Here is a 25,945-nt window from a genome sequence, read left to right as displayed (position 1 = left end):
CATGAGGATTTGTTCTAAGTTCAACTCGAGGTTTTTTTAAATCAATTAGTTTATTAGGACTTCAAGTAATATAGTTAGTTTTCTAGTAAGAATAAAATGTGTTAAACATTTAGGTGGACTATTCATTGGTAAAGGAAAATATAATTTTTTTCCTTCAGTTTTTTGAAGCCTGGATAAGCCATTAGATTACACATTTCTTAGGGATAGGAATTTTTTTTTTTAATTTAAGGTTTTACTGTTTTTTGAATAAATAATACATTTCTATGATTCAGTAGTCAAAAGATACAAAATGGTCACATAATTGCTCCCCTTTTCCTGTCTTGAGTCCCCCATTGTCTTTCCCCTAGAGGCAAGGGGTATTTTACCTTTTTCATATATAGTTTCTCTTTTTTTTCTTTTTTAATTCAATGGTACTGTGCTGTACATTGTTCTTAAGCTTTTTAAACATCACTAAAAGATGTATAATAGAGTATTTTATAACATTCAAGAGCTTCTTCATTCCTTCCCCCAAAGTATGGAGAAAATAAATCCTTATAAAATGTGCTATATAATCATGTAATTTATTTGTTCTTAATGTTATAATAGTAGACACTTTTCTTATGACTTAACACAGTTGTCAACATCAGTTATTGTTTAGGACTGTTAAGTCATATTTCAGGAGCTTATGTCGATTTTGCCTTACTCTGAGGCCTGCTTTTTAGATTTTTTTTCACCTGGTCTCCCTTGCTCCTGATGTGGCCGCCTCTAACACAGTGTTCCTCTTTCCTGTGGTGCTTGTTCTCTGCTGCTTCCTAGCCCCCTTTCCTAATTCGCCTTACTATTGGTGGGCACATAGCCAGATAATCAGGACAGAAATATTTCCAAAATAAAAATATATAGATTTCTGCTTATGAAAGTATATGAACATTTGGGTATTCTGGGTACTTACAGGGCCTTTTGCTTTCTGGTTATTACCATGGTCTAGAACAGCTTCATCCAATAGAACTTTCTGTGACAATGGAAATGTTATATCCACCATGTCTAGTATGAGAGCCACAAGCTTCATATGGTGCTTGAGAACTTGAAATGTGACTAGTGTGACTAAGGAACTGAAAATTTAAATTTAAATTTAAATGAAATGAAATTTAAATAGCCACATCTAACTAGTGGCCACTGTGTTGATTACAGTGGAGCTTGGATTGGGATGTTTTATTGTGTTGAGCAAAATAAATTTTTAGTGTTGAAATGGAGGCAATTCGGGATGTTTATGTTCAGTTTGGCTTAAAGTAAATTATTAGATGGGAACTGCTCTTGGTATTAATATTTTGATTATTTCAAACTAACATTCTAAAGCCATTGGTGTTAATATGTATTTGTGACTTGTAGCTAGGATAAAACTTTGAGTCCTTTTGGTGACTAGGGAAAAATTAGTAGCACTCTAACTTTATTTATAGGACTTGGTTAGACAGTTGCCTGAGTGCCAGAAACTCCTACAAATAACTTTGACCTTCCCTAACAAAAGTCAAGGGATAAAATGTTCCATAGTAGATCTCACTTGTATGTGTTATACACAGAATATTCCTTTCTGATGGAGAAACCTATAACAAATAAGAAAACAAATGAATAAATAAGTGAATTACAGATTTTCATAACTGCTAGGAAGAAAATAAACTGAGCACAGTAATAGAGAATACGGGCTTGTGGGGAAGGGTCTCCAGCTGGAGAGAGTGGTCTAGACAGTTTTATTTGAGGGGGCGTTATTTCAGCTGAGGTCTCAAAGGTAAGAAGGAGCCAGCCTAGCAAAGAATGAAGGCAGGATGAGGGATTTCAAGAAGAGAATAAAAGGGTTACAGGGATGCCAGGGAGGGAGCAACGGAGCTGACACGAGATCAGTATATTTAGAGCATTGTGATTGAAAAGGAGATAATGACATGAAATGAGGCTGGAGAGGCAGGCACTTAGCGGACCGTAAAGGACCTTAAAGGCCATTATAAGGCCTTCAGATAGAAAAAAAATTAAGTGCAGTGTGAAGCTGTAGAGCCAGAGAAGTGATGCGATCTGATTTTTTGTTTTAAGACTATCTGGCTGTCATGAATGCTTTGAAGGGGAGCAGCAGTGGGAGTTGGGGAACTACTGCAGCGTCTAGGAAAGCGTGATGGTAGCTTGGGTCGAGGTGGTGGCAGTGGAGATCGAGAGAAGTCGGGCATGTGGGCTTACTCATAGCACGGGTTTGATATGAAGGGTGGGGGATAAGGGAAGGGTCTTTTGCTTTCCTAATTGTCAGGTAGTACCACCGATTGAGGTTGGGAACACCACGGGTCTACCAGATGTCAAAGGCGGTGGTGGTGGAGATGTAAGAGCCCAGTTTTGTGCACGTTGTGTTTGCCTGCGAGACAGCTACATAGACAGCATGAGAAGAGGTCTAGGCTGGGGATAAAACTAATAGTTACTAGGCTGTTGATGGTATTTGAAGCAATGGGAATGGATGAGACAACAAGAGAAGAAAATGACCCTGGATTGAGCCACAAGGAATTGTTATAGAGGTCCGTTGAGGAACAAGCCAGAAAAAGATACTGAGAAGTAATCAGTGATGCAGGAAGAAACCAGGATCATAGAATCTCAGAAGCTGGAAGAAGAGAATGTTTTAAGAACGTTGCCAACTTTATTGAATCTTGCTTTGAGGTCAGATACGTTGAGGACAGCAAAGTACCCGTCGCATTAAATAACTAGGAAATGATTGATGTTGACCAGTCAGTTTAATAGAGTGGGGGGCTTGGAAACTTTGAGTAAATTGAAGAAGAAATGAAAGGTGAAGAAGTGGAGACAGCTTTTCAAAGAAGTTTTACAGTGAAGTGGTGAGGGAAACGGTCAGTAGCTGGAAGGAGGTCGGAGGTCGAAGGAGAATTTTTTTAAAAACCATGGTTTATTTAATCACTTAGCTACTATTGGACATTTATGTTTTTGAAGTGTTTTTTTTTTTTCTTTTACAGATTGCTACAGTGTATTTCTTTCTACTCCTTTGGGGATTTTCCAAGATAGGCTCCTTAGAGGTGTAATAATTGTGGAGCCACCGGGCCATGCACATTAAAACGGAATCGATATTGCCAGCTGACTTCCAGCATAGGATCCAGTGTCCACTTTGCCTGTCAGTGTATGAGAGCAGAGGGGAGGTTTTTCTGAAGGTGGACATGTGTGTATTTGCTGGCAAGACAGTAATGAGTGGCCAGGGGAGAGTGGATGATGCAGGAGACAGAGCAAGCAGCACAGTCCTTGCATAGGCTCTGGGGAGTGGGTCGTGAGCACAAGCGGTGAAATGGGCCTTTGATGCTAGGGATTCGTCCTTTATTGTAGCAATACAAGGAGGGGGAGATGCATGCATTTCTAGGTAGGGTCGTAGATATTGGGGGACAGAAAACACTGTCTAAATGCTTTTCTTTTTAAATGAAATATTTAGATAGGGAAATAGCTCAGAGTTGGGTGTGGGGAGAGAATGAAGTAGGTTTGAGTAGAAGGTAAGAAGTAGTCATTTTGGCAGGTTGGAAGGCTTGCAAGGGCAGCTTTCATAGGATTGGCATTGTTGAATGCACAGTTGAGGTTTGTGATCATGAATATGTAGTGAAGTCAGTCAGCTTGGTTATATGATTTTTTTTTTTCTCCAGCAACATTTATCTGATTGTGCCCAGGCACAGAGAAGGCAGATAATTATTTTTAACTGGGATTGGAGCTTTGACAAGTAGTGGTGATGGAAAGGACAAATGATTGAGGAAATTCACAAGGGAGGGATTATAATTATGGACTGTGGAGTCGAAGTTGAACTGAGGAGGCTGCGGAAGACAAGACTGGAGAGGGTAGATAAATGAAAATGTGGTTGGGATAGAGGACTTCACGAGGTCAAAAATGGTAGTGGAATAGATACCAGAGCAAGCATTGGGAGATTATTTGAGAATATGATTGAAGCATAATAGGGAGAAACCGAGTTCTTAAGATAATACATTTTTCTCCTTTAGGGATGGTCGCTTTGGGTTCCCTAAAAATGAGGGTAAGAGCGCTGACAAATCATCTATTTGATGGCGGCTTTTCCTAGAGTTGACTTTTAGCTGTACTCTCTTCTCTGCGTCTAGCGCTCACTTGAGACATCGTAGCAGGTTAACCAGAGTTCACGAGTTTCCGGAACCATTCTCTTAATGACATCAGTCATGGCAGCAGCCCTCGACGAGTCCCCACCTCTGGAAATGCTTATGCACTGTGTGTGCACTGGAGCCCTAGACCTCTTCTCCATCATTTGTTGTGTGAAGTCTTGGGAATGGGTGGAAGCAGAGTGCAGGGTTCTGTCCAGGGTAAAATTTCTAATGATTTTGGGCATCTTGATTTGAGTTCATCAGTGAATAAGTGTGTTGTAATTAAAACCATCTCGGAATCTTACAAATTTGTGTTCAACTTTTGACTCCTTTGCTCACTTGCTGTGAGACCATGGACAAATTATTGAACCATTTTAAGCCCAGTTTCCTTTTATGTGTGAGAAAGATAAAAATAAAGCTTACCTTACAGAGAGATTGTGAACGTGTGACGAGATAATGCATGCAGAGTTTCGGCACATAATGTGGAGTAAACAGTAGCTGGTGGTGTTATATTGGAATCAGCAAGCAGGGGTGGAGTACTCACGGGTCTTCCGGGCAGGTTCGGATCCCCTGACTGGAAAGGGACAACCGGACACATCTACCTTCTCTTCCAAGAGTCTCTGCTGCTGCGGGAGGACAGCGCTCTACCTACACCAGCTTCTCGGACTTCAGTGTGCTGCCAGTCACCTGGGGCTGCTGTGAAGTTGATTTTGATTCTGTAAGTCTAGGGTGGGCCTGAGAGTCTTCCCAGCTAAGAAGCTCCCAGTTGATGCTAATCCGCTCCTGTGCCATGGGTCACATTTTGAGGAGTAAAATGCTATTAGAGAACTGCCCTGTGGGGATCCTTGCTATTTTAAGCTGAGAGGAAATGAGGTTAAAAGAGCCCCATTCTTTCAACTTTTTTTTTTTTTAAGTCAAGTTCAGTTGGACCGCATATGGCCCATTTCTCTAGCTCAGTGTCGTGGTGAGTCTGTATTGTCTCCACCAGTCCTGAAAGAGAAAGGAGTATCAATTATGTAGAACCAGGGTTGCCTTGGATTTCTTTTGAAAAATTTTCATTGCCTGATTTTTCAGATACGTTTTGAGAAATTGTATTGGCTCCCAAGATGCACATACTACCCCTCACCAGCCTCTTACACCCACAGGGAGACTCGTATAAAACATTGCGTCTCGTGAGTAAAATGTGGCTCCAAACCCTTTCTGCCTAACCACACTCTTCACATTATAAAATCCAGCACTTTCAGAAGCAGGAATTCAGGATGCATAATAGGGTTAGAGTTACTGCCAGCACCCATATTGCTGTCTGCGATAATCTGATTTTTCTTTTTCAGAAGTAAGCATGCCAGACTTCCTCTGTGGGCCCTTCCTAGTAGAGTTCCTTCTCTGATGCTCAAATTCACACACTTTCCTCTGAACTAATATAAAGGCTGATAAGCTTCTGAGTCACACAGTCTGATAAAATGTTCTCCTGCTGGAACTAAGTATGTCATCTTAATCCTATCTATAAGACTGTGATCCTTCTTCCTATGGTGGAATTATTGGACCTTTGTGTCTCTTAATTTGAATCCTGCGTAGATATAAAGCATAGGTTTCCTTATTTGACTTTGATAATTTGAGGCAATTTTTTTCTCCTATTTCTTTGTTTCCTTTCTTCCTTCCTTTTTTCTTTGTTTAAAGTGGGGAAATGTGGATATGCAGGAGCATGGATAAAAAGATTCATTTAGCTTTCAAGGAAGGGGGTGGGGGGAGAGAGAAAGGGTAGCGTGTAGGGAGGGGGTGGGGGGTGCAGGGTGAGGGGGGGGGCAGAGATAAAGACAGAGAGACAGAAAGACAGAGTTTGTGAAGAAAACACAGAGGAGTTTGATTTCTGACCAGACTATCCACCCAATTCTTAAAATTATGATCAGAAGAGGAAGAGATTCATTTAGAGTAGTAATTTATGAACTCTTCCTGTGGTTCAAAAGAAGTTTATAATAGTTCTACTCATGAGAGTTTTAGAGGTAGTTGTCAGTGTTTGTGACACATTGAAATTCTTATTTTGAGACACTCTTTTCTCTCTTTTTTTCCCTACTTTGTTCCAGGAGAGCAGGGATGTTTTTATCCTATCCTAAACTTGATTGAAAGATAGTATCATAAAGTAACAGTATGTAAGATTTTATTGTATTTGTTTTTCGATGCTTGCCTAAGAATGAATGAATATTAACAATTTGGTGCCTCTAAAGAGCTTAAAGAATCTCTTAGTGTGATTTTAACACAGCTACTTAGAATGGAGTATAGGGAGGTCTGGTGACATAAGATTTAGGGCATGGGCTAGGAGACTAAACTGGCATATAAAAATTGCCACTTAAAAAATGATTATGGACATATAAAAGACTTAACAGTTTATAGAAAGTCAAGATTTGTTTTCCTATAAGAAAAAAAAAGTCTGTCTCAGTTTTGGACTTGGAAGTTCTTTTGTATTAGCAATGAGGTAATCCTGCCTTGGAGGAAGGTGAGTGGTTCTGCAGCAAGGAAAGGAAAAGGTTTGGGTGAGGCCTGCCCCACCTCTCCAAATTTACATGAGCTGGCAGTTTAAGGTGGATGGAGAGAAAGGCGCTTGTTTAGAGCAGAAGAAAAGGAAAAGTGACTTGGCTTCTACCCTAAGAGAAGAAGCTCCACCTAGCAGGTAACTCAGATTGGAGCACACGCACTGAGGGAAGGGTTAGGTGGGAGAGTCATGTACCTGTACCTGTGCTAGGCCGACCGGGAGTGTGGGCCTCGCAGACCGTACTTGGAGATTTTATAAACAGCAGAGAGCTGTTTCGACATGTCCGAGGGAAACGGAACCCTGAGGCAGCTGGAAGGTGGTAGGCCTCTTATTTTTGATTTTGGTTTGTGTTTCCTTGAATGAATTAAGTGAAATATTTCTCAAAACAGAGAACCCTTCGAGAATGTATCGTGTGCCTACTGTGTGCTAGGTGCTACACTAAAGACTCCATGGCCAAAAATAGATGAACTCTACCCCTGAAAGATATGGATAGAGGAGATAAGATTGGCAGGTGCGTGAATACCTGTGGCGGTACCTGTCAGAAGTGGTTAATACCCTGCAACAGACACCAGGCTCACAGCGGAGGGAGAGAGCCTGCGACATAGTACAGGGGCTCAAAATCCACTTGGTTTTGAAACCCTTATCCTTTCTCCCTTCAGAGGATCTGAACTGGGGCGGTAGTAATACAAAGATGAAAACTTATTTGAGTTCATAGATAATCTTTCCTGTGTTTTAAAATCTTTGAAGATTCAGAATTGTTAGTGCGAGACTTTGTAAGGAATAGTGGCGCAAGGCAGGCGTTTCAGGGAGGGTGTGCGGGCCCGGGCTGGTTCTGTGTTCAGGCTTGGCTTCTGCAAGGGGCTCCAGAAGAAGTGGGGCAGAGTGGAAGCTTGGCTCACTCCCCTTGATCTTGGAGGTCAGAGTTTTTTGATTGCTTCATTTGTATTTAAAGAACCCATCTTAAACTAGTTTATCTCCGGCATTAGAAACTGGTGCTGGTGGTTTATAACTAACTCCACCCATCCCTGCCTTTTGCAATAATCTCTGTGAGTGATGATTGTGTTTCTAGAAGTAGAATGACAGAGAGAGAGTCCCTGAAGGCAAATGCAGAGAGAGTGTGCTGTACACCCCAGTTCAGACACACGGGGCTGGGAACTCCCAGAGAGAGAGAGGGAGAGAGAGAGGGAGAGAGAGAGAGAGGGAGGGTGAGAGGGAGGAGAGAGAACAACAGAACAGTCAGCTGAAGAGGAGGGAGGAGGGGGGAGGAGACCGGTCATTTTTAGATTTTTAAACTCAAGTGATTTGGGGGGGGTTCTCCCCACCCCAAACCCCAGTCCCCCATTCTGGCACCTCCTTTCCTACAGTTCACTGAAGTGCCTTTTTGCAGTCCAGGATCAGCCGACCGCTGAGTTTGAGCAGCCCGGTCTGACATGATGTACCTCTGGGTGAGTACGGAGTGCTGTGGGTGAGGGTTTGCACTTGCACATATAAGGAGTGGAAAGCTGTGAGATTCTGCTCTTGCACAAATGGCCTTCCCCACGGAGCACAGACTGCCACATCCCCTTCTTCTCACAGGTGTTAGGTTTTTAAGACCTAGCAGTGATTGTGACATTGGGATTTTTGTTAAAAAATGTTGTTTATCTTGTTAGACGTAGGCACAAGCTCCCGGTCCTGGTGCAATGCCATCCGCGGGGCCAGCCGGTGGGTTTGGAGAAGGCAAACGGGGCAGGTGAAGTGAGCCGGTCCCTTCCGGAGCTGCAGTCTTCTGGTGGGTCGGGATCGACCTGTGTTTGTGTTGGGAGCGCTGACTTTGATAATCAAACCATCTCTTTAGATACTGAGAGCCAATAGGTGGCATGATTCTTAATAAGGAAAAAGCTTTATAAGTTTTTATCTAATCATTTTTATTGTCCTTCACAATAGTTTTGTGAAGTAGGTCACTGTTGTTATTAAAATTTTATGAGGGAAGTAATTAAGTCACAGAGTGACTTGCCCATAGTTAGAAACAAAGTCTGTAGCAGCTAGAATAGTAATTAATAACCAGACATTTTGAATCATTTTATATTTGCCTAGAACTTAATAACTTACATTATCTTAATTTATTGTTAACTATGGCATTATAATTTAGGGTGGACGGAAACATACTGGGACTGGAGGGGTTTTTAAATTATGAAATGTGATAACTTTTAGGAGAATGGCAGGGAAGATAATACAATAAAGAAAAAAAACCCTGCTTTTAGTTGTGAAAACAAGAACATCTATAGTTCCTTGCAAAGATGGCGGTCCTCTCTTGAGCAGACAGCTGTTGTGTGTTGCTAAGGGAGCCTCCTGGATGTGATGCCCTTGGCTACTAGCCAGCTTTTGAAAGTTTCACTTTGCCCTTTGCCCTTCAGCCTAGATGTCTGGAATTGCAGAAACCTACTTGGCTCAGAAAGACTAAATTTATAAATATCAGAAGGCAGAATTTTAACTAGGTTTACAGAGATAGAGCTTGGTCACACACAGAGAGAGAGAGAGAGAGAGAATGTGTGTGTGTGTGTGTGTGTGTGTGTGTGTTGGGAAGAGGTTTTCCTGCTTCTCCCTTTATGTTTGAATATGACCTTGAAATGTAGTTTCCTCCCTTCTTTGATTTATTTTAGTAGTATTTGTAAGAAGTAAAAGAACTTTCCTGACACATGTGTTTTCAGTAGTTTTCATCTCCCTGTGAACTAGGCATCTGTGTCTAGGTCTTTTTAGCTTTGTCGGTTGGACTGATCAGCTATCTGTTGACCAGAGGATGCATTTGTCTGTCTTTGGATTTGTTTGGAAGGGGAGTTAAGAAGGGAAGCAAATGGAATTAATCTCATTTCCACTCATTTATGTTTGATGAAAGCAGACAGTGACGGTCTCCTCAGTTATTTCCTTTGTGCTTATATTACAGTTATTTGTTTCAGTCCCATCCACTTCTTAGCCCTGGAACAGAGCTTCCTAACCACAGTACCACATGTTGGACTGAGATGTATGGATGCAGAGATAACTTCCCCTCAGCCCTCGGAGCAGCCAGGTGGGGCCTAGGATTCTCCTGGTCACTAGGAACACGTGCACTCTAGTTTGTTTGCCACTTTGTGCCATTCACATATCATTTTCTGTATGTGCCAAGACAGTTGAACGTTTGGGCAGTGCTGTCAAGAAGGTACAAAGTACGTTAGCTCGGTCTCTATATTATGGCGTCATCTGGCCCAGTGCCCCGCACATTTGTTGAATTCAGTGAAGATGTCTAGGAGGAGCTGTGGCTGCATAACATCCAGGTAAAGAGAAGGAAATCTAGGCGCTCAGGTAGTGGGTGAGAGGCATGGAGGAGGTGCTGTGGAGAAGCCAACTGGACAAGGAATGGGAGATCAGGGTTTGTCTGGGCCGTACCCGGCCACGTGACACTGAGCAATCTTTTAACTGTTCCAATCCTGTTTCTATATCCGTAAGGTAACAGAACCTCTTCTAGTTCTAAAATTCTGTGGAGTGAATTGTGTGGAGCAGTACAAATACCAGAAAAACACCCAGTTGTGCAAAAATTTTGGGGTCCCGGAAAACATGAGAAAGCTGTGAAACATGCGTTACCTCCATTTGATGCTTGCCTTGATATCGGCAGTGAGTTAAGTGTTCTCTTTCTGAGCATTCTAGAAAAATGACTCAACTGTGTTCAGTTGTCTCTGAGTGGGTAGACATTTTAGAACGTGTAGCGCTGGAGAGTAGAAGTCGCAGCTCATCCCAGTGCTTCAGTTTGTGTGGTGAGGTGCGGCTCATTTATTTGCTCCTGCATGTCTCGAACTCTGAGATGGAATGCCATCTTGTTCTCTGTACGTCTCTTTGCCAGATCTTTTCCCTCCTTTCCTATTGAATCGCCCTCCTTTTTAGAGAACTTAGTAGCATCTGTGGACAGCATGGTACGGGGCAAAAAATTGACTTTTAGAGACATTTTCAGTTGTGTGGCCGTGAACAAATGACCTAACCTTTTTGAAACCTCAGTTTCTTCATTTATCACATAAGAAAATATTACCTGTCATGTAGGAATGTTGTGAGGATTTGAGATAATCTATGAAACATCTTAACATAGTGGTTGGCACATAGTAGAGGCTCAGTAAATAACTACTGCAAGCCAACATTTTGCTTAGAGCATTGGCATAGACAGACTACTCACTGCCCCAGAGCGACTTTTCTTGTGTTAAGGATGTCTTCGAATTCATGTAGGGAGGACTTTGATAAACACAAACTAGTTGTATGTGAAACATGTTTCCCTTTAATTAGGATTTCAAATACTTGCAACTAGAGAAACCTCATTAAAGTCATTTCCTGATGGAGAACATCCCCATTGTTTTTTCTAAAAAATTTTTTGGAAGGGTGCAGTACGACCAAGCAATGATTCTCTCTCTCTCCTTTCTTCATTGCTCAAAATAGGGAGGGAAGGAAGGGGACACACACATGATTCCTGTACTGAGGGAACTTATTTATTTGATGATTACACAATTTATACCCAATAAATGAAATTATAGGCCACTAATTTAAATTCCCAGAAGTCAGTATGTGTTCTCCCTGTCTGAGTTCATCTTAGCTAGACTGGTACTGGGCTCTCTGCTCATATTCTATATGAATGAACTGGATTTCATTTTGAACTATTGTTTTGTCATGGTTTAACCTTGTCTTCTTAATAAATCCATTCAGCCAGCATTTGATGAGTGCCTGTAATGGGCAGAGACTGCTACCAGCTATTACAGACACAAAGATGGTTCAAGATATCCGTGTCCTCAAAGAATTTATAACAGTGATAGAGAATATGTGTACATAGATAATAATAATTTTTGTATGATGCTATTCAATTAAGTAAGTGCTTTTATATGTTATCTTATTTCATCCTCACAGCAGTGTAAGGGCTAAGTATCTATTGTACAAGTAAGGAGACAGGCAGCGCATTACAGTTAGTAAATGGTGGAGCTGGAAACTCAGTCCCATCTTTTTCTTCTTTAAAACCTGTGGCTCATTTCTTTTCATACTGTCCTCTTTTGAGAGAAGCTGATGTTTTCGTTTTGTTTACATTAAGTGATAACGTACATGTTAGGCATATACCTGGGACTTAGCTATCATCTTCATTTTACAAACGAGAAAGTAGAAACTTCAGTAACTTGTGTGCTAAAGTCACACAATCTAGAATTGGCAGAGGTAGGATTTGAACCCTGGTCTGTCTGGCTCGGCTTATTACACTATACTTTTATTTATTCAGTAGTGTCCAGCTTATCATTGCCACCATTCAGCATGATAACAGGCCAGAGCAGAGAAGTGAAAATAAGGTAACCTGAATTCTGTTTCCATATTCGTTAATTACTTGACACAGGTTACTAAACTGTATATACCTTGATTTTTCTAGATTGTGAAACAGATATGATAGTTCTTGGGAGAACATTAATGGAATAATTTTAGAAACATGTGTATTAGACATTTAGAAATAAAGTAGTAACTGATGACATTTATCATAAAATGTGGAAAACGTGGACTGTGAGCCAAAAAACATAGTTTTTGTCTTGGTGGCACCATTTGTCAGTGTGCGACCTTTCTATCATTAGTTTCCTAATCGTTATAACAGGACTATTAATACCCACCAGATTATTGAGATAATTTAGGTTAAAGTTTTTTGGAAGCATTTTGTACTAAGTAAATATAAGGTAATAATAATAATAACAACATCTTATTATTCAGGTTACAGGCAGGCTAATCTTTTAATGCTCACAGTTTGTCACTATTTTGCCATTCTAATTGGTCTACACAGAGGACTAGACTTGATAGAAAATTGAGTTATCATAAAATATAGAAACAGTTTAGTTCAGGTAACATTGGAGGCCAGATTCTGTGAATTGATACTTGGCAGTGAAAAGCCATTAAAAGATTTTAAGTAGGATTGGAAGTAGGCTGAAGTGGAGTTTATAATTAGATTTGTTTTTTAAAAAAGATATCTATACGGATTAGAGGGGCGTAAGAGTGCAGAGAGAAGTTAGACAATTGCTGTGTCATAGTCTAAGTGACAGAATGATAATGACAGCATGTGCTAGAGAGTAGAACTGCATGAGGGGTGTTCAGAAGGTAAAATTACCAAGATATTGTCATGATTTGGAAGAGGACCAGAGTTTTGTTTTTTCATTTGTTTTTGTAGGAGAAAAGACAAAGGGGTTCATGAGTTTGATTTTGAATTTAGTATTTTTGTTTAACTTTGAGATGTTCAAGGGGAAATACTGCTTAGATAGTTGGCTACCTAGGTCTGGAAATAAAGCAAAGATAGACGCTTAAGCTATAAATTTGCGAGAAATCCGCTGACAATAGTAATTGAAGTTGTGAGCAGGTATGATCATGGCTTAAGAGGAGAATGGCCTACAGGGAGAAAACATAGAGCCAGAAGAGGAGTTAAGGCCTGGCAGAGGAGGTGAAACACGATTCCAGAGAACTTGTGTTTTAGGAGGAAAACCAGGACACTTAGGACATAATGATAAAAGAGTGACAGGAAGAAAGAACTAAAATGTGCCCCTGGGTCTAGCAACGGGGAGGTCCTTGATGACTTAAACAAGAGTTGTTGCTGTGGACTAATGACAGCAGACGCTTGAGAGTGCAGTCAGTTGAGTTTATGGGAAGGCGAGGAAGTGGGGATAGAAATAGTATAGACAAGTGTTGGAGAAGTTTAACTCTGAAGGAATGGGATGTAGAGGCTGGCTAGATCATGTGGAGTAGAGAAGGCTTTGTTTTATTTTAAATAAAAGAGACTTGATCATGTTAAGTGCTAATTGAATAAATCCCTTTGAGAAGAAGTGGAATAAGTAAGAGAAGAAAAGGGATAATTGCTCTTATGCTTTGAGATAGGATTGGCTTTAGGAGCAGGGAGCCAACAGGAGGCGAAGCAGATAGAGGACAGAAGAGCTAACAGCATCTAGGAGTTCAGAAAGGTCTTTACAGAGGAATAGAAAGGGTCATTGATTTTCTAAACAATAGTTTGGCGAAAAAGCATATTTGTTTCAGAACCTTATGTAATTCCATGTGGTTTGTATATGTGGGATGAGTGGAATAGTGGTGGATGAAAAATTTAAATTTAGAAGCCAGAATATCTGAATAGTTGAAGATATTTGTTTGTTTATGCCAATAAGGAGCCATTGATAGATTTTTAAGCAGGATCAGGTATGATCAGATTTACATTTTAGAAAGATAACAAGAGCCTTCTATTATTATTGCAGAATTTTGTGTTTATACTTTGGGTACAATTGGTTTGATGCAATTTTAAAAGCCCAGAAAACTTTAAGGGGCTAAACAAATCATTATATTAATAACATGAGGTTCAAGCAGTTACCGCATTCATTGATGACTACTCTGTGCCGATCACTTTCTAAGGGGTGAGGAAAGAGCACAAACAAGGCAGCGTTCTTTCCCTTAAAGAGTTTGCATCTTTTAACTGAGAAAAGAAACTATAAACAACTAAGCAAAGAAGATAATTTCAGGAACTAATAAGAGCTATAGAGAAAATAAGGTAATATGACCCTGAGTGCTTTAACTAGGATGAAAAAGGACTGAATGATAAGAAACACCATCTTGTCAAAGCATTTACAAGCAGGAGCAGCAAATAGAGTCCTCAGATAGGAATGCATTTGGGGTACTCAAAAAGAGGGGCGGTGTGGTTGGAGTGTGGAGAACAAAAAGGAGGTAGGAAGATAAGACGGGAGAGGTAAGCGAGGGCCAGATCATTCCCCATGGCAGCCGTGTGAATTTTGTTCTGGTTAAAATGGAAAGGTATTGGGAGATTTAAGCAGGAGAATGATTTTTTTTAGGAAAAGTGATAAGAGAGGTCAGGAAGCTGTTGCTATATCTAAACAAGAGGTGATGGCTTAGACTTTGGAGGACACTTTGATAGGACTGAAGATGGCTTGGGTGTGTGGAGAGATGAAAGAGGGATCTGGGTTATTCAGCTGCTGGCTTGAGGAATTAGGGTGGAGGGGTCATTTTCTTACAGCAAAACAGAAGGAATGCTTAATGGTTTGGACTCATAAGTTTGAAATGTCCATTAGACTGGGAGGGGCGGGGTGGTGGAGAGAAGAAGTTCAGTGGAAATTTGATATGAGGCTGGAATTCAGAATAGGTATGTGAGCTGCGGGTGTAAGGTTGAGATTCATCAGCGCATATTTAGAGCTTTGGGAGAAAATGTGACTAGAGAATAGAGCTGAGGTGTTTAAATAGAGGACTGAAGGATACCGAGAATTGGGTAGGGCAGGAGGGAAACAAGGCCAGTATGTGGTATCACAGACTCTGGAGAAGAAAGTACTGGATTTGTATAATTTACGACCAGATAATTGGCCATTGGCTTGGTAGGATGTTGGTCATTGGTGAACTTGGTAAGAGTCATTTCACTTGGAATGATGGGGATAAAAAGCCAGTTGGAATGGCTTGAGTTAATAATTGGTAGATAAGGATGAGACAGTGAATAATGTTTAGTCAGGGAGTGGAGCAAAGAATTGGTGCAGTAACTGGATGGACATGTGGGTTTTAGGGAGTATTTTTAAGAATTACTATGATATTAAGACATGTTTTATGTCAATAGGAAAGATCCAGTAGAGGGGAAGAAATTGAGAATGCTGAAAAGGAAGAAGCTAATTGGAGGAGCATAGTATGTTACATGCAACGCAAAGTATGTTACGTAACATCCAGCACACGGAATGGGGATTGGCCTTAGATAGGGCCAGAAGCACTTTTTTCTTTTAAATAGGAAGGACGGCAGTGTGGGTTTAGAGCCAGATAGGCTGGTGGCATTGGTTGCAGGCAGAAGAGGGAGTCCTCTGATTGTTTCTTCTTTCTTTATAACATAGAAAGATGAATGTATCTGGAAACGAAAGTGTAAGGGAGTGGAGAAGTATGGCAGATGTGAGAAGATGATACGATGTGAAATAGTAGTCTCAAAAAAATAGGGAGTGAACTTACTAGAGAGTTATAGTAGGCTTAAGATCTGTGGTCATACGCTTGATCTGAGTGGTGGCAAGTCGGTGGCGTGGTTTTTTCCCAGCAATCTTCTGTTGTTTAGATATAAGAGAGGAATAAGTAGATAGATGGATTGAACCAGGAGTTGAGATTTTACCAGATGAGTTAGGCCAAAAGAAAAAAAGGCAAGGGAGTTAAGACTGTGTTTATTGTGTTGGACCCTAGAATCTAGACTGGCTTAGGAGAGAAGTAAGAACATGGAAGAGGAGAAGGTTTAGTGAAAAAGTCGTAGAATCAACTTATAGATTAGAGGATCGAGGAGGAGGAGAAATGAAATGCTGGTGTGGGGCAGCTGCTCGAGCAAACCAACTTGATGGCATGAGAGGAGAATGCTTGATATGCTTGAGATTTTTGGAGATGGTATGGTTACTAGTGCAGTTAATTCTAGGACACGATGTTATGTGGGTGGTTTAGGAGAAGTGCTGAAAAAATACAGTTGATGCCAAAGACATTAAAACAGCTAGGAGGTCAAATTGTTGAATGAATCATCTATGTGGATGTTGAAGTCATCAAGAATGATAAGACTAATAAAGGGGGTAAAGACAGGAAGCCCTGTGCTAAGACTTGAGCAGATTGGCAAGTGATAGATGTTTTAAAGAATGTGTAATCTGGGTGGAGGGAAGAGAAGTGGTTTGGAAGTTGTATTGGAAAGCAAGGAGGATACCTGTAAAACCTAACACTAAATGGTAATGGGGGGGAAAAGAGGGTGCTTGCCCTTGCAGAGGTATGTCATAGATAGGAGAAAAGTTTTTACTGCAGAAGAAGTAGTATTCTCAAGGCCAGTAGAGTTTCCTTTAGAACAAAAAGGTGAAGGGAACATCACAGAAAAGAGAGTAAGTGTATGCGGAGGATAGCTTAGGACTTCAAGGGCTCAGGAGGGCAAGGAAGACCAGGAGGTGGGATCAGATGAGTGGACATATAGAGGTGTATGGGGTGAGCCATCTGGAAGGCTTGGACTCCTGATGATGATCGAGGTGAATAGGGTTATGAGCCAGGCTGGAACTGTTCTGGGATACCCTTGGAAAAACAGTAATTAGTTAAACCTTTACGCCAGAGAAATAGTTCTCAAACTCCAGAATGCATAGATTGCTGAGCCCCCACCTTCAGAGTTTTAGAGTCATTAGATCTGGGTGGACCTGGGTATTTACATTTCTGATAAATCCCAGGTGATGCTCATGCTGCTGGTCTAGACACTACACTTTGGAAACCATTGTTTCAGAGAAACTCGTGGTTATGTGAGCAGCTGTTAACTGTAGCTCAAGAGGATGCATGGCCTGGGTAATGGGCAGAGGTTTCATCGGGACAGCTCTGTTGGGCATCTCTTTAAGGGAGAAGTGTGTATACGATAATTTCTTTTGAGGGATAGCAGTTTCTAAGTTCAGTTTGATTATTTTTTTTATGCAGCAAAATGAGGATACCAAGAGTTGTAACTTTTTTTTCTTTTCCCTCAGAGATAATGAGGTAAAAGGACACAAGTCAAATAGATAAAAAACTGTACATTGTAGCAAAGACTACATGACAATCAGACAATCAGTACATGGTATGGGCAGTTGTCAACAGGAGTTCAGAAGAATGGGCAATCGCTAAAGATGGGATTGGTTGGGAAAGGTTTCTTGAAGGAGGTATAATTTAAGCAGGACTGAACAGAGCCAGGCCAGATGGAGAACTGGCATAAGCAAAGATACCGTGTCAAGAATGAACATGAAACTGAAGACTACTCAAGTCCCATTGCTTTCATCCTGACTCAAGCCACCATTATCTCTTGCCTCTATTATTATAATAATTTTCTAACCTCTGTTCTTTTTCCCCAACCGCCTCCCTGAAGGGAGAGTGGTCTTTTTAAATATTACATTGTATTCCTCCTCTGCCCAAAACTCTTCAGTGGCTTCATATCTCATTCACGATAAAAGTCAAATACCCTACCTCGGCCTCTAAGGCCCAGTGTGACTTGTTCCCCTGGCTAAGTCTTCGCCCTCATGTTCTCCACACTCCTGGCCGTTCTCTGACTTACCAAACACATCCCTGGCTCAAAGCCTTAGCACTTGCCTGCCCTCCTGCTCTTTCTCCACATATCAGCACGACTCCCTTATTTACATGAAATCTCTACTCAGATGTCACGTCATCACGAGCACCCTGTATAAATGGTAATTCCCTACTCCTTTGTGCAACATTTCCCATCCCCTTTCTCTATCTCTATTTTTCTCCATAACACTCCCCACTATTTGACTTTCTCTGTATTTGTTTAATGTCTTTCTCCTTCAGTGACAGTGTGAGCTCCATGAAGGCACTAGTGTATCCCCTGTGCCTAGTAAGGTGCTTGGCACATAGTAGGCACTGATTGGACATTTGTGGGGTGGAAAGAGGGAGGAAGGAAAGTCTGGGGAATAGTGAAGAGACAAATACCGTTGGAAGAGACAGAAATTGAAGAAATGATTTGATGGACAGAGACTAGAGGATCTTGAATACTAGATCACTATTCTGTAGAAAATAAGAATTATCCAAAAATGTTTCAGCATAGCACTATTTAGCTTTCTTGTAATTGTGCTTTGTAATTGAGTTCCGTGGATAGGATGCTTTGATGAGGGACTTGAATCAGGGAGATCAATTACTATTGTAGTCATTCAGATATGAGGTAAAAAGGCCTTGGAAGTGGATAAAATTTTTATGTAGAGATGAAAGCCTTGTGCATGAATTCTAAAAGATGATAAGCTTCCAGTTGTATAAGAAAGCTGCCTTGTTTTGATATGTATGTTTTAATACTGTTTGTTTTAATATGGCGTTTACCTTAAACAAGTGTATTTTGTTATGTTTCAAACCAGAATGTGAAATTTTGTCGTTTTGAAATTTATAAATTGGGGAATAAATTTGTAACCAAGTAAGCAAATATTCATTTTTGTGGATTTTAAAATTGTACATTTAGGAGGGGTAGGAAATCAACATGGTCAAAGCACACATACTGGCCAAGGGAGTAGGGAGGCAGGGGACCACAACTTTCAAGGCACGTGGTGTCCTCATTTTGCTGCACAAGATATTTAATAAATGTTTTTTGATAATTAAACTGGTCACTTAGAAATTGCTATCCCTCAAAAGAAATGGTTATATACTGACTTCCTCCTTAACCTGCCAAAGTCGGAGATGCCTGACGCAGCTGTCTTGAAGAAAAACCTCTGCCCACCACCTCAGGTCCTTTACTTTCTCTTTGCAGTGAATAAAGTGCATTCATATTAGGAGTTACAGTCTTCCTTCACTAGCTACCTTTTGCCTTCTTGGTTCTGGACATGTGTGCTGCTTTTAAAACTTGTGATTTGGTTTCAAGCCTTGCCTTCTTGTTTACAGTTAACCTCCTCTGAATGTGAGCTTGTTTCTCTTTACAAATGCTCCTTTGGTATCCTTCACTATTATGAAGTGAGATAACAGATTGTACCTGTAATAAAAGGCCAGCATAGAATAGATGCTCCACAAATATTGACTGAATGGTTAATTAGGTAATTTTTGTATAATGAACTGTGTATGTAGCAAAGTGTCCAACTAAACTATTGGGTTTTGCTACCACTTAAATCTGTAGATTCTGTACGATTTTTTGTATTAACTCATATGATGTCTTACTTGCTTATTTGAATCTAGGCCATTAAATCAGAGGGGAAAAAAACATCAGAGTCTACCTTTTATTCTTTAAAATAACTGTCAAGTCGTTGATGTAAGAAACCTCCAAACCTGTAGAGAAGTTTTATGAGTTCGAGTCAAACAGATATGCCTGGAAGCAAGATCTCAACAGACAGAAAAGTGTTTCCGAGAATAATAGTTTTTAGTTTCTTTTATGCATGTGAGATTAAGGAGGGAAGTAAGGAAGATTAAGTGAATGTGAGAGAAAGCAAGACTGGGGATCACGTTACTGGATAGTTAAGATTGTGTGCTCTCTTGCAGGCTTTAGAAGGAGGGGTCTGAAAGGTGTACAGATGTTAAAAGGAAGAGCCTACACAGGAGGATTTCAAAGGTGTGTTAATCTAGATGCTCAGAAGCAGTGGACAGGGCTTGCTGATGGCAAAGATAAGCCTTTTTCTAAAGCAGTTATGTTCCTGGGGCGTGGCTACCCACCATGGCCTGCCCAGTTAGGGGTTCGTGGTCAGATCACCATGTGAGGTTACTTTCCATGGAAACCCTTTTTTTGGTCCACAAATTGTTTTTCCTGAGTGTGAGAACCCTTTAATCCCTGGCCGTTTTAGCCAGATTGTCATATCCATGAAAATCAGAAATAACTGATTATAACTGATTATAGCTTTATTATGTCTTACATCATAGGCTGGTTACAGTTCTCTTCCTGGCTCAGTCATTAACCTGCTGTGTGGTTATAACAAATCATAAGATCTTATGCTCTTGTGTCTCATCTGTAGATGGGAATGATGATACTTCCCATTCGCATTGTCGAATGCTATTCCTCAGATAAACTGCCATCTAAATAAAAATATTCTTAATAATTTAAAAAGCAGTGTATTTTTCGCTAAGAGTAGTTTGAAAGTCTTACTAAATATTACAGTTCAAAAGCAGATGGCACAGTGAGAGGGCACATGTTTGGAACAATAATTGCTATTGTGTGTATGTTCCTCTCTGCTATATTTTATTAATTCTGGATGTTTATTTTTATCCTTTTGTTTTCTTGTTTATTTTTATTAAATTAAGTTCATCAAAAATAAGTTTCCCGTACTCACTGGAGGTCACAATCCTAATTTCGCACGTGGCTCCATACCACGTTGCCCTGGTACTGGATGTTTGCAGATTTCATCCAATAGCAGAGAAATATTCAAGATTGTTAAAAGCAGGTGGGCTTGGAAAGGAGAAGAGAACAGAAATTCCCAGGTGCCTCTTGTGCATGAGACACTGGGTCAGGTCCTTTCACAACTATTATTTTATGTTTCTTATTTTATTTTATGATGTGGAAGCAAGAGTCAAAACTCAGTAGTTTTGACCAATATGCGGTAATGCTTTCACACAGTGGGATAGTCAGCCTCTGCGATGGTCCCCGTGACGCCCACCTCCTGGCATGCCTGCCCCTGTGCAGCCCCTGGCCTTCGAGTGCAGCCTGGACCCAGCGACTCACTCTGAACTAACAGAATGTGGCAAAAGTGATGGGATGTCACTTCCAAGATTTGGTTACAGATGCTGTGGCTTTCTTTCATCTTGGATGCTTGCCCTCCCTAGCTCTCTCTACAGGTTTTAGTGCCAGAAGTGAGGTTCCTCTACAGCAAAAATCTAAAATGTGGGACTGACTTTGGAACTAAGCAGTGGACTTTCAGGAGAGCGTTAGTGAGAGAGGAGAGTACCTTTAACGTGTTATGTTTGTTGTTGGTAAAATTTGGAATTTTGAGGAGATTGCCACAAGGCCTTGAAGGAAAGGGGATCTCTGTAGTGACAGAAAGGTTAGCAACACTACTGTTAGGACTTATTTGGAAAGCAGAAGATGTGCCTAGTGGACTGGGAGATATAGCTATGCAAATTTACAAGTAAAGCATTGATGATTTTGAAAATTCTCATCCTTCTTGCATGGCGAATGATGGTAAAGTTAAGACGTGGGTTCCTACCAAAGAGCCATTCAAAGGTACTGCCAGGAGAATTGTAGTCTAAAGATGAATCTTAGGGTGTGGGTGTAAAACGTTTTGTTAAGAGCCTAGAAAAATCAAAGGTAGTACCTGAAGAGTTGCACAAAAGGCCTCTCAGTCAAATGCTGGGGCCATTTTAGCAGGAGCAGAAGGTAGAGAAGGGTTTATCTCGTCACTGTTTTGTGGGCACATATACAAATGCAGTGTGCGATGCAGTGAATCTTGAGGTTCACAGGAGGCCCGCTCAGCTAGGACTGAAAAGGAAGAGAAATAGTTCAAAATGAAGAGGCTGTTGAACCCCCAAAATTATTCTGGCAGGAAGCAGGCTGAGAAAGCCATCGAGCTGCTAACACATGCTACCTTTCATGAGAAAGGAAAGATGACTCAGAGGCAGGAGCCTTGGAGAATTGTTACTGCAGCTTTGAGATCTAATCAAGGAACTCCCAACATTTGCCTGGCTTGATTTCATTTTTTCATTTTTCTTTTGTTTGTGTGTTTGTTTTTGGTTTTGTTCTCTTTTTTCGCCCAGCTAGATTTCAGAGTCGCTATGGACCAGTGACTCGTTTGTGCCTCCCATTCCCCCCACCCTTTTGAAGAAGTTATGCCATTTGGAGATTACAAGAGAATTCAGAGTAACAGAAAACAGAAGAGGGCAAGTCGGAGGTGTCCTGCCATTGAGGCCAGCCTCCCCGCGAATACCTTGCCTTTTGCTCAATCATCCACTTTTTTGGCTTTTGTTTACAGGTCTTATAGTTACCATAGTATATGTAAGAAAACTGGAGAAGCCAGGAGATTTTCCACCACTACATTATCTACCTTCTGCCATCAGTATCAATAAACTTGTCCTCTCTCCTGTTACTCTACACAAAGCATGTGCATTCTTATATAAGGCCAACCCCCCAGTTCCGTACTAGGTCCCTTCTCTGCTAGCCTGTTAAGGCAGGGACCCAGCAGTTCTCTTCCCTTTCTGGGGTCATCCGGTTTTCTCTCTTTGCTAGATTATAGATTAGTCCCATTAACATATAATTAAGCTGTTTTTTTACCCATTTAAAAATAATACTCTTGACCTCACTCTTCTGTAGCGATTGCTGAATTTTTTTCCTTTAGAGTAGCACTCTGTAGAGTCGTCTGTATTTGCTCACACCAGTTCTTCTCCTTCCCTTCCGTCTTCAGCCTGCTCAGCTAGGTTTCCGTTGCACCACACCCCTGAAGTGGCTCTTGTCAGCGTTACCAGTAACCTCCATGCCGCTGAGCTGAGTGGCCAGGTCTCAGGCCTCCCCTTACCCGACCGGTCTGTGGAACAGCGCACCGCGGAGGGCCGGCCCCTCCTCTGTCGTGCGCGTTCTCAGGACATCGTACTCGCCTGGTTTTCTTCCTACCGTATTGGCGATTACTTCTCAGTGTTCACATTTTAATACTGAGGACCAAGTCTTTGGACCTCTTTTCTTGATTCTTTTTCGTTTACCGATTTTGTCTAGTCTCATTGTGTTAGCTGTCAGTTAATCAGAACCAATAGCCGAAACCATTTATCGTGGGGGCCCACTGGGCTCTCTAATCTTTTTGTATCGTTTAACTCTTATGAGTAATTTAAGAAATAAGTGGTAGTGAAAAGCAAACTTTATTAGAACTATGAAAAATACACATTCATGCAACTAATTACATATCCCCCCTACAATGACTACAGATCACATTTGAATTTTTAAATCTTTTTTTGCAGTACTTTGTGTTTTTCTATCCTTTTTATATCCCCTTTTTTTCTTCCCATTCTTCAAGTCTTGTGCTTATGGTTGAGAGAGTAGGCATTTTCTTCCTAGTACTGTATTTATTCCTGTAAGTTCATTTCTTAACTGTGTGAGGAACTGTCTTATTAATTTGCAGTCTTACAGTTGAAGGTTTTCCTGTAGATAAAAGCATTCGCTGTGCTAATATCAGCCACGTTGGGGAAAGCAGACAGAGGCTGTCCTCCAGTCACTCTTTTCCATGTCTAGATTCTAACTCTTAACAACGCACCTGTCCCTCCTTTATACTTTGGTTAATAACACAAGGTCACTTCGGGTTTTTTTTTTTTTTAACAGGTTTTCGAATCTATTAAAAGTTGAGAAAACACTGAGCCAAGAAGAGCATTAACAGTTTTTCTTAGGACAGAAAAAAATCGAATCTCTTTGAAATCTGAACAATGTGCTCTTGATTTCTCTTCCTTTTTCTCTCTGTGAAAATACATTGAAATTCAACCTTATTCTTCCTAATAGTGCTAACTAAGGCAAGGCTTTTGCTGAGTAGTACTTAAGCCAGTCTCAAACTTGTTCTAAAATCATCATGTTATATTTGTGCCGTAAGTTTTAAGTTCTTCATCAGTGCTTTGGCCCTTTGTTGTAATTTGCTCCTTTTATAGATCTCTACCTGTGTAGATCTGAATATTCCAAATATATGATGTTTCACAGATACATACTGTCCAATTTTCTCTGTTTTTCTGGTTTTGAAAGCATATATATATAAGACAATTTTCTTTGAATGTAATTGCTTTTGAGCTATCATGCATCAGCCTCCCTTTTGTCAATTCTGATTCCAGATTCCAAATGTATCTCTAGTAGGTTCTAGTTCCTCATTACCGCTGACTCTCCTTCTTGCTTTCCCCCAGTCTCAAACCTGTGGGAAAACTACAGCTTTTCCCCTTACCAGATATGACATCTTTCTGTTGCTTGGCCCAGAGAAAACTTGGAGTTCTCCTGGAATCTTCTTTCTCCCTCACTCTTCAGTCATATTAATCAGCAGATCCTCAAGGCTTTCAGAAATCACCCAGACCTGATCCCTGTTCACTAGTCTACTTCTTCTACCCTGGGTCAGTACACCATCATCTTGTGCCTGGATTATTATAATAGTCTACCAGTCTCCTGGGCTCCTGCCTACTTGGTCTCCCTACTTATGCCATTGACTTCAAATAATATATTCAGAACAGCATCTGACATGATCCTTTTAAAATATACGTTTGATCATACTCGAAAATCTGCTAATGTGGACAAGCCAGAGGAGGAGCCACAGTCCGGCAAGGCTCCGGTCGAGCCGGCTCCCACGGACCCCTTCGACGTCCATCTCCTGTTCTCCTGTTCTTCACTCTTCTCCAGTCGCACTGGCCTTGCTTATCTTCAGACTTGCCAGGTACTTTGTACTTGCAAGCTCGTCTTCAGGTATCTTTATGTCTGTCTTCTTCATCTCCTTCACATTTTTGCTCAAATGTTATCTTTTCAGTTCTTTTTAAGTCATTCTCTTTTAAATTCTCCATAGTTTTATCATCTTCCAGTATATTAAAAAACATCTCTTTTTTTTCACTACTTGTCTCTCTAATAGAGATTTTTACTTGGTTTCGTTTATTTTTGTATCTCCAGTGCGTAGAGTAGTGAATGATGTTTAGTATTTGTCCAATGGATGCTACATTCCGGAGGTTTTCTACTTGTTACTCTCTGATTAACAAGGGAATACTTAGTAACTATAGGAGTTTAATGTTTGGAACTCTCTTTGTATTTGTCACCAGCCATTCTCATTTGGTAGGGACCACTTGTCCCTGCGTGTGTGATGGTTTATATATAGTCGGTAGTGTTTCATGGTGCAGTTTGGAACCAAATTGTTTAGATTTCAGAACTGGCTCTGCTGCATTGTCTTAAGGCTATTAGGCACATTGCTTTCTCCTCTGTACAATTAGAACAAGTATACTGTCTACCTCAGAGGATTGTTTAGAGCCATGGAAAGCTCTCAGAACAGTTTCGGGTACGTAGTAAATGCGCAATACGTGTTAGTTACTAGGATTGTTAACCTTTCTAGGCCCATCCTAGCGGTTTAGAGTCAGGTACACCCCTGAGCGGCTGTGCTGAGAACTCTCTGTCTGTGTCAGGGTCTCCTTGTCACCTGTTGTCTTCCCCTTTTGAAAATACCATGAGTATGCTGATTCTTTCTACCTTCTACCGCTGTCTTTCTCTTCTACTGTTTAAACTTTGTTATTTTCACTTCTAGCCCTCTTTAAGATACCCACGTGCTTCTTTTTCCTTTCCTTTCCTTGCTCCCCTCCTCTCTGTTCCGCAAGTATTTATTAAGCACTTACCTTTTCCTCCCCCTTTCTGTTCTAAATCTGCTGTTTCCTTTTCCTTGTCTCCATCTCTTTATTCCTTAATGAAATAATAAAAAAAAAATTACCTTATGGTCGATCGACTAGAATTACATTTGAATCATGGAAAATAAATGTTGTAGATGTTGAAATAAAATTGAAATTATATTTTAAAAAGTTGTAGTTAAAAAAAAATTGTGCCAGTCACTAAAACCCTTGAAAGTACTCCTGTTCCTTCCTCTAAATCACCATAGGAGCCTCTGTTTGCTTAGTGAGTTAAATGTGTCTTCTAACCAATATGAAAGATGATTTGAAAAAAGTTAATTACATTGGCACTATTTGTAATTTGCTGTTATTTTAACTATCTTGTTTTCTGTTTATTTTTATTTCAAATAAATTTTTAGAATATAACCCACTTTGTAAATTTTGGACAGATTTTATGTTGGCTATAATATTATTTTCAGAGCAGACAGAATGGACGCCTTTAGGCATCCATTTAAAGTTTTATTTTGAGACTCTTAAGGGGCTTTCATCTGTAAGGTATGCTGTAGTGTTACCTAATAAATGTCACAAGGAGAACAGTATTCTTTTTGCTCCCTTT

The 25,945-nt window shown here is 40.5% G+C and overlaps 1 protein-coding gene across 23 annotated transcripts in view; it reads left to right on the top strand.

Annotated features, from left to right (window-relative positions):
- The window catches only part of RBFOX2 (RNA binding fox-1 homolog 2), a 240,716-nt gene that overhangs the window by 101,316 nt on the left and 113,455 nt on the right, over nucleotides 1-25,945 (top strand). Inside the window, exon 1 of one of the 23 annotated variants that reach the window (XM_016161676.2) lies at nucleotides 8,008-8,069. The exons of the other annotated variants lie outside the window; for them this stretch is intronic. Coding sequence (XP_016017162.1) covers nucleotides 8,055-8,069 — 15 coding nt within the window. The 5' untranslated portion in view covers nucleotides 8,008-8,054. Of the gene's footprint in view, nucleotides 1-8,007; nucleotides 8,070-25,945 lie in introns of those variants that run through there. 23 annotated transcript variants of the gene reach the window in all.

This window comes from Rousettus aegyptiacus, unplaced genomic scaffold (assembly GCF_014176215.1).
Source record: "Rousettus aegyptiacus isolate mRouAeg1 unplaced genomic scaffold, mRouAeg1.p scaffold_m13_p_2, whole genome shotgun sequence".
Classification (NCBI taxonomy): domain Eukaryota; kingdom Metazoa; phylum Chordata; class Mammalia; order Chiroptera; family Pteropodidae; genus Rousettus; species Rousettus aegyptiacus.
This window is presented reverse-complemented; position numbering and strand designations above follow the sequence as displayed.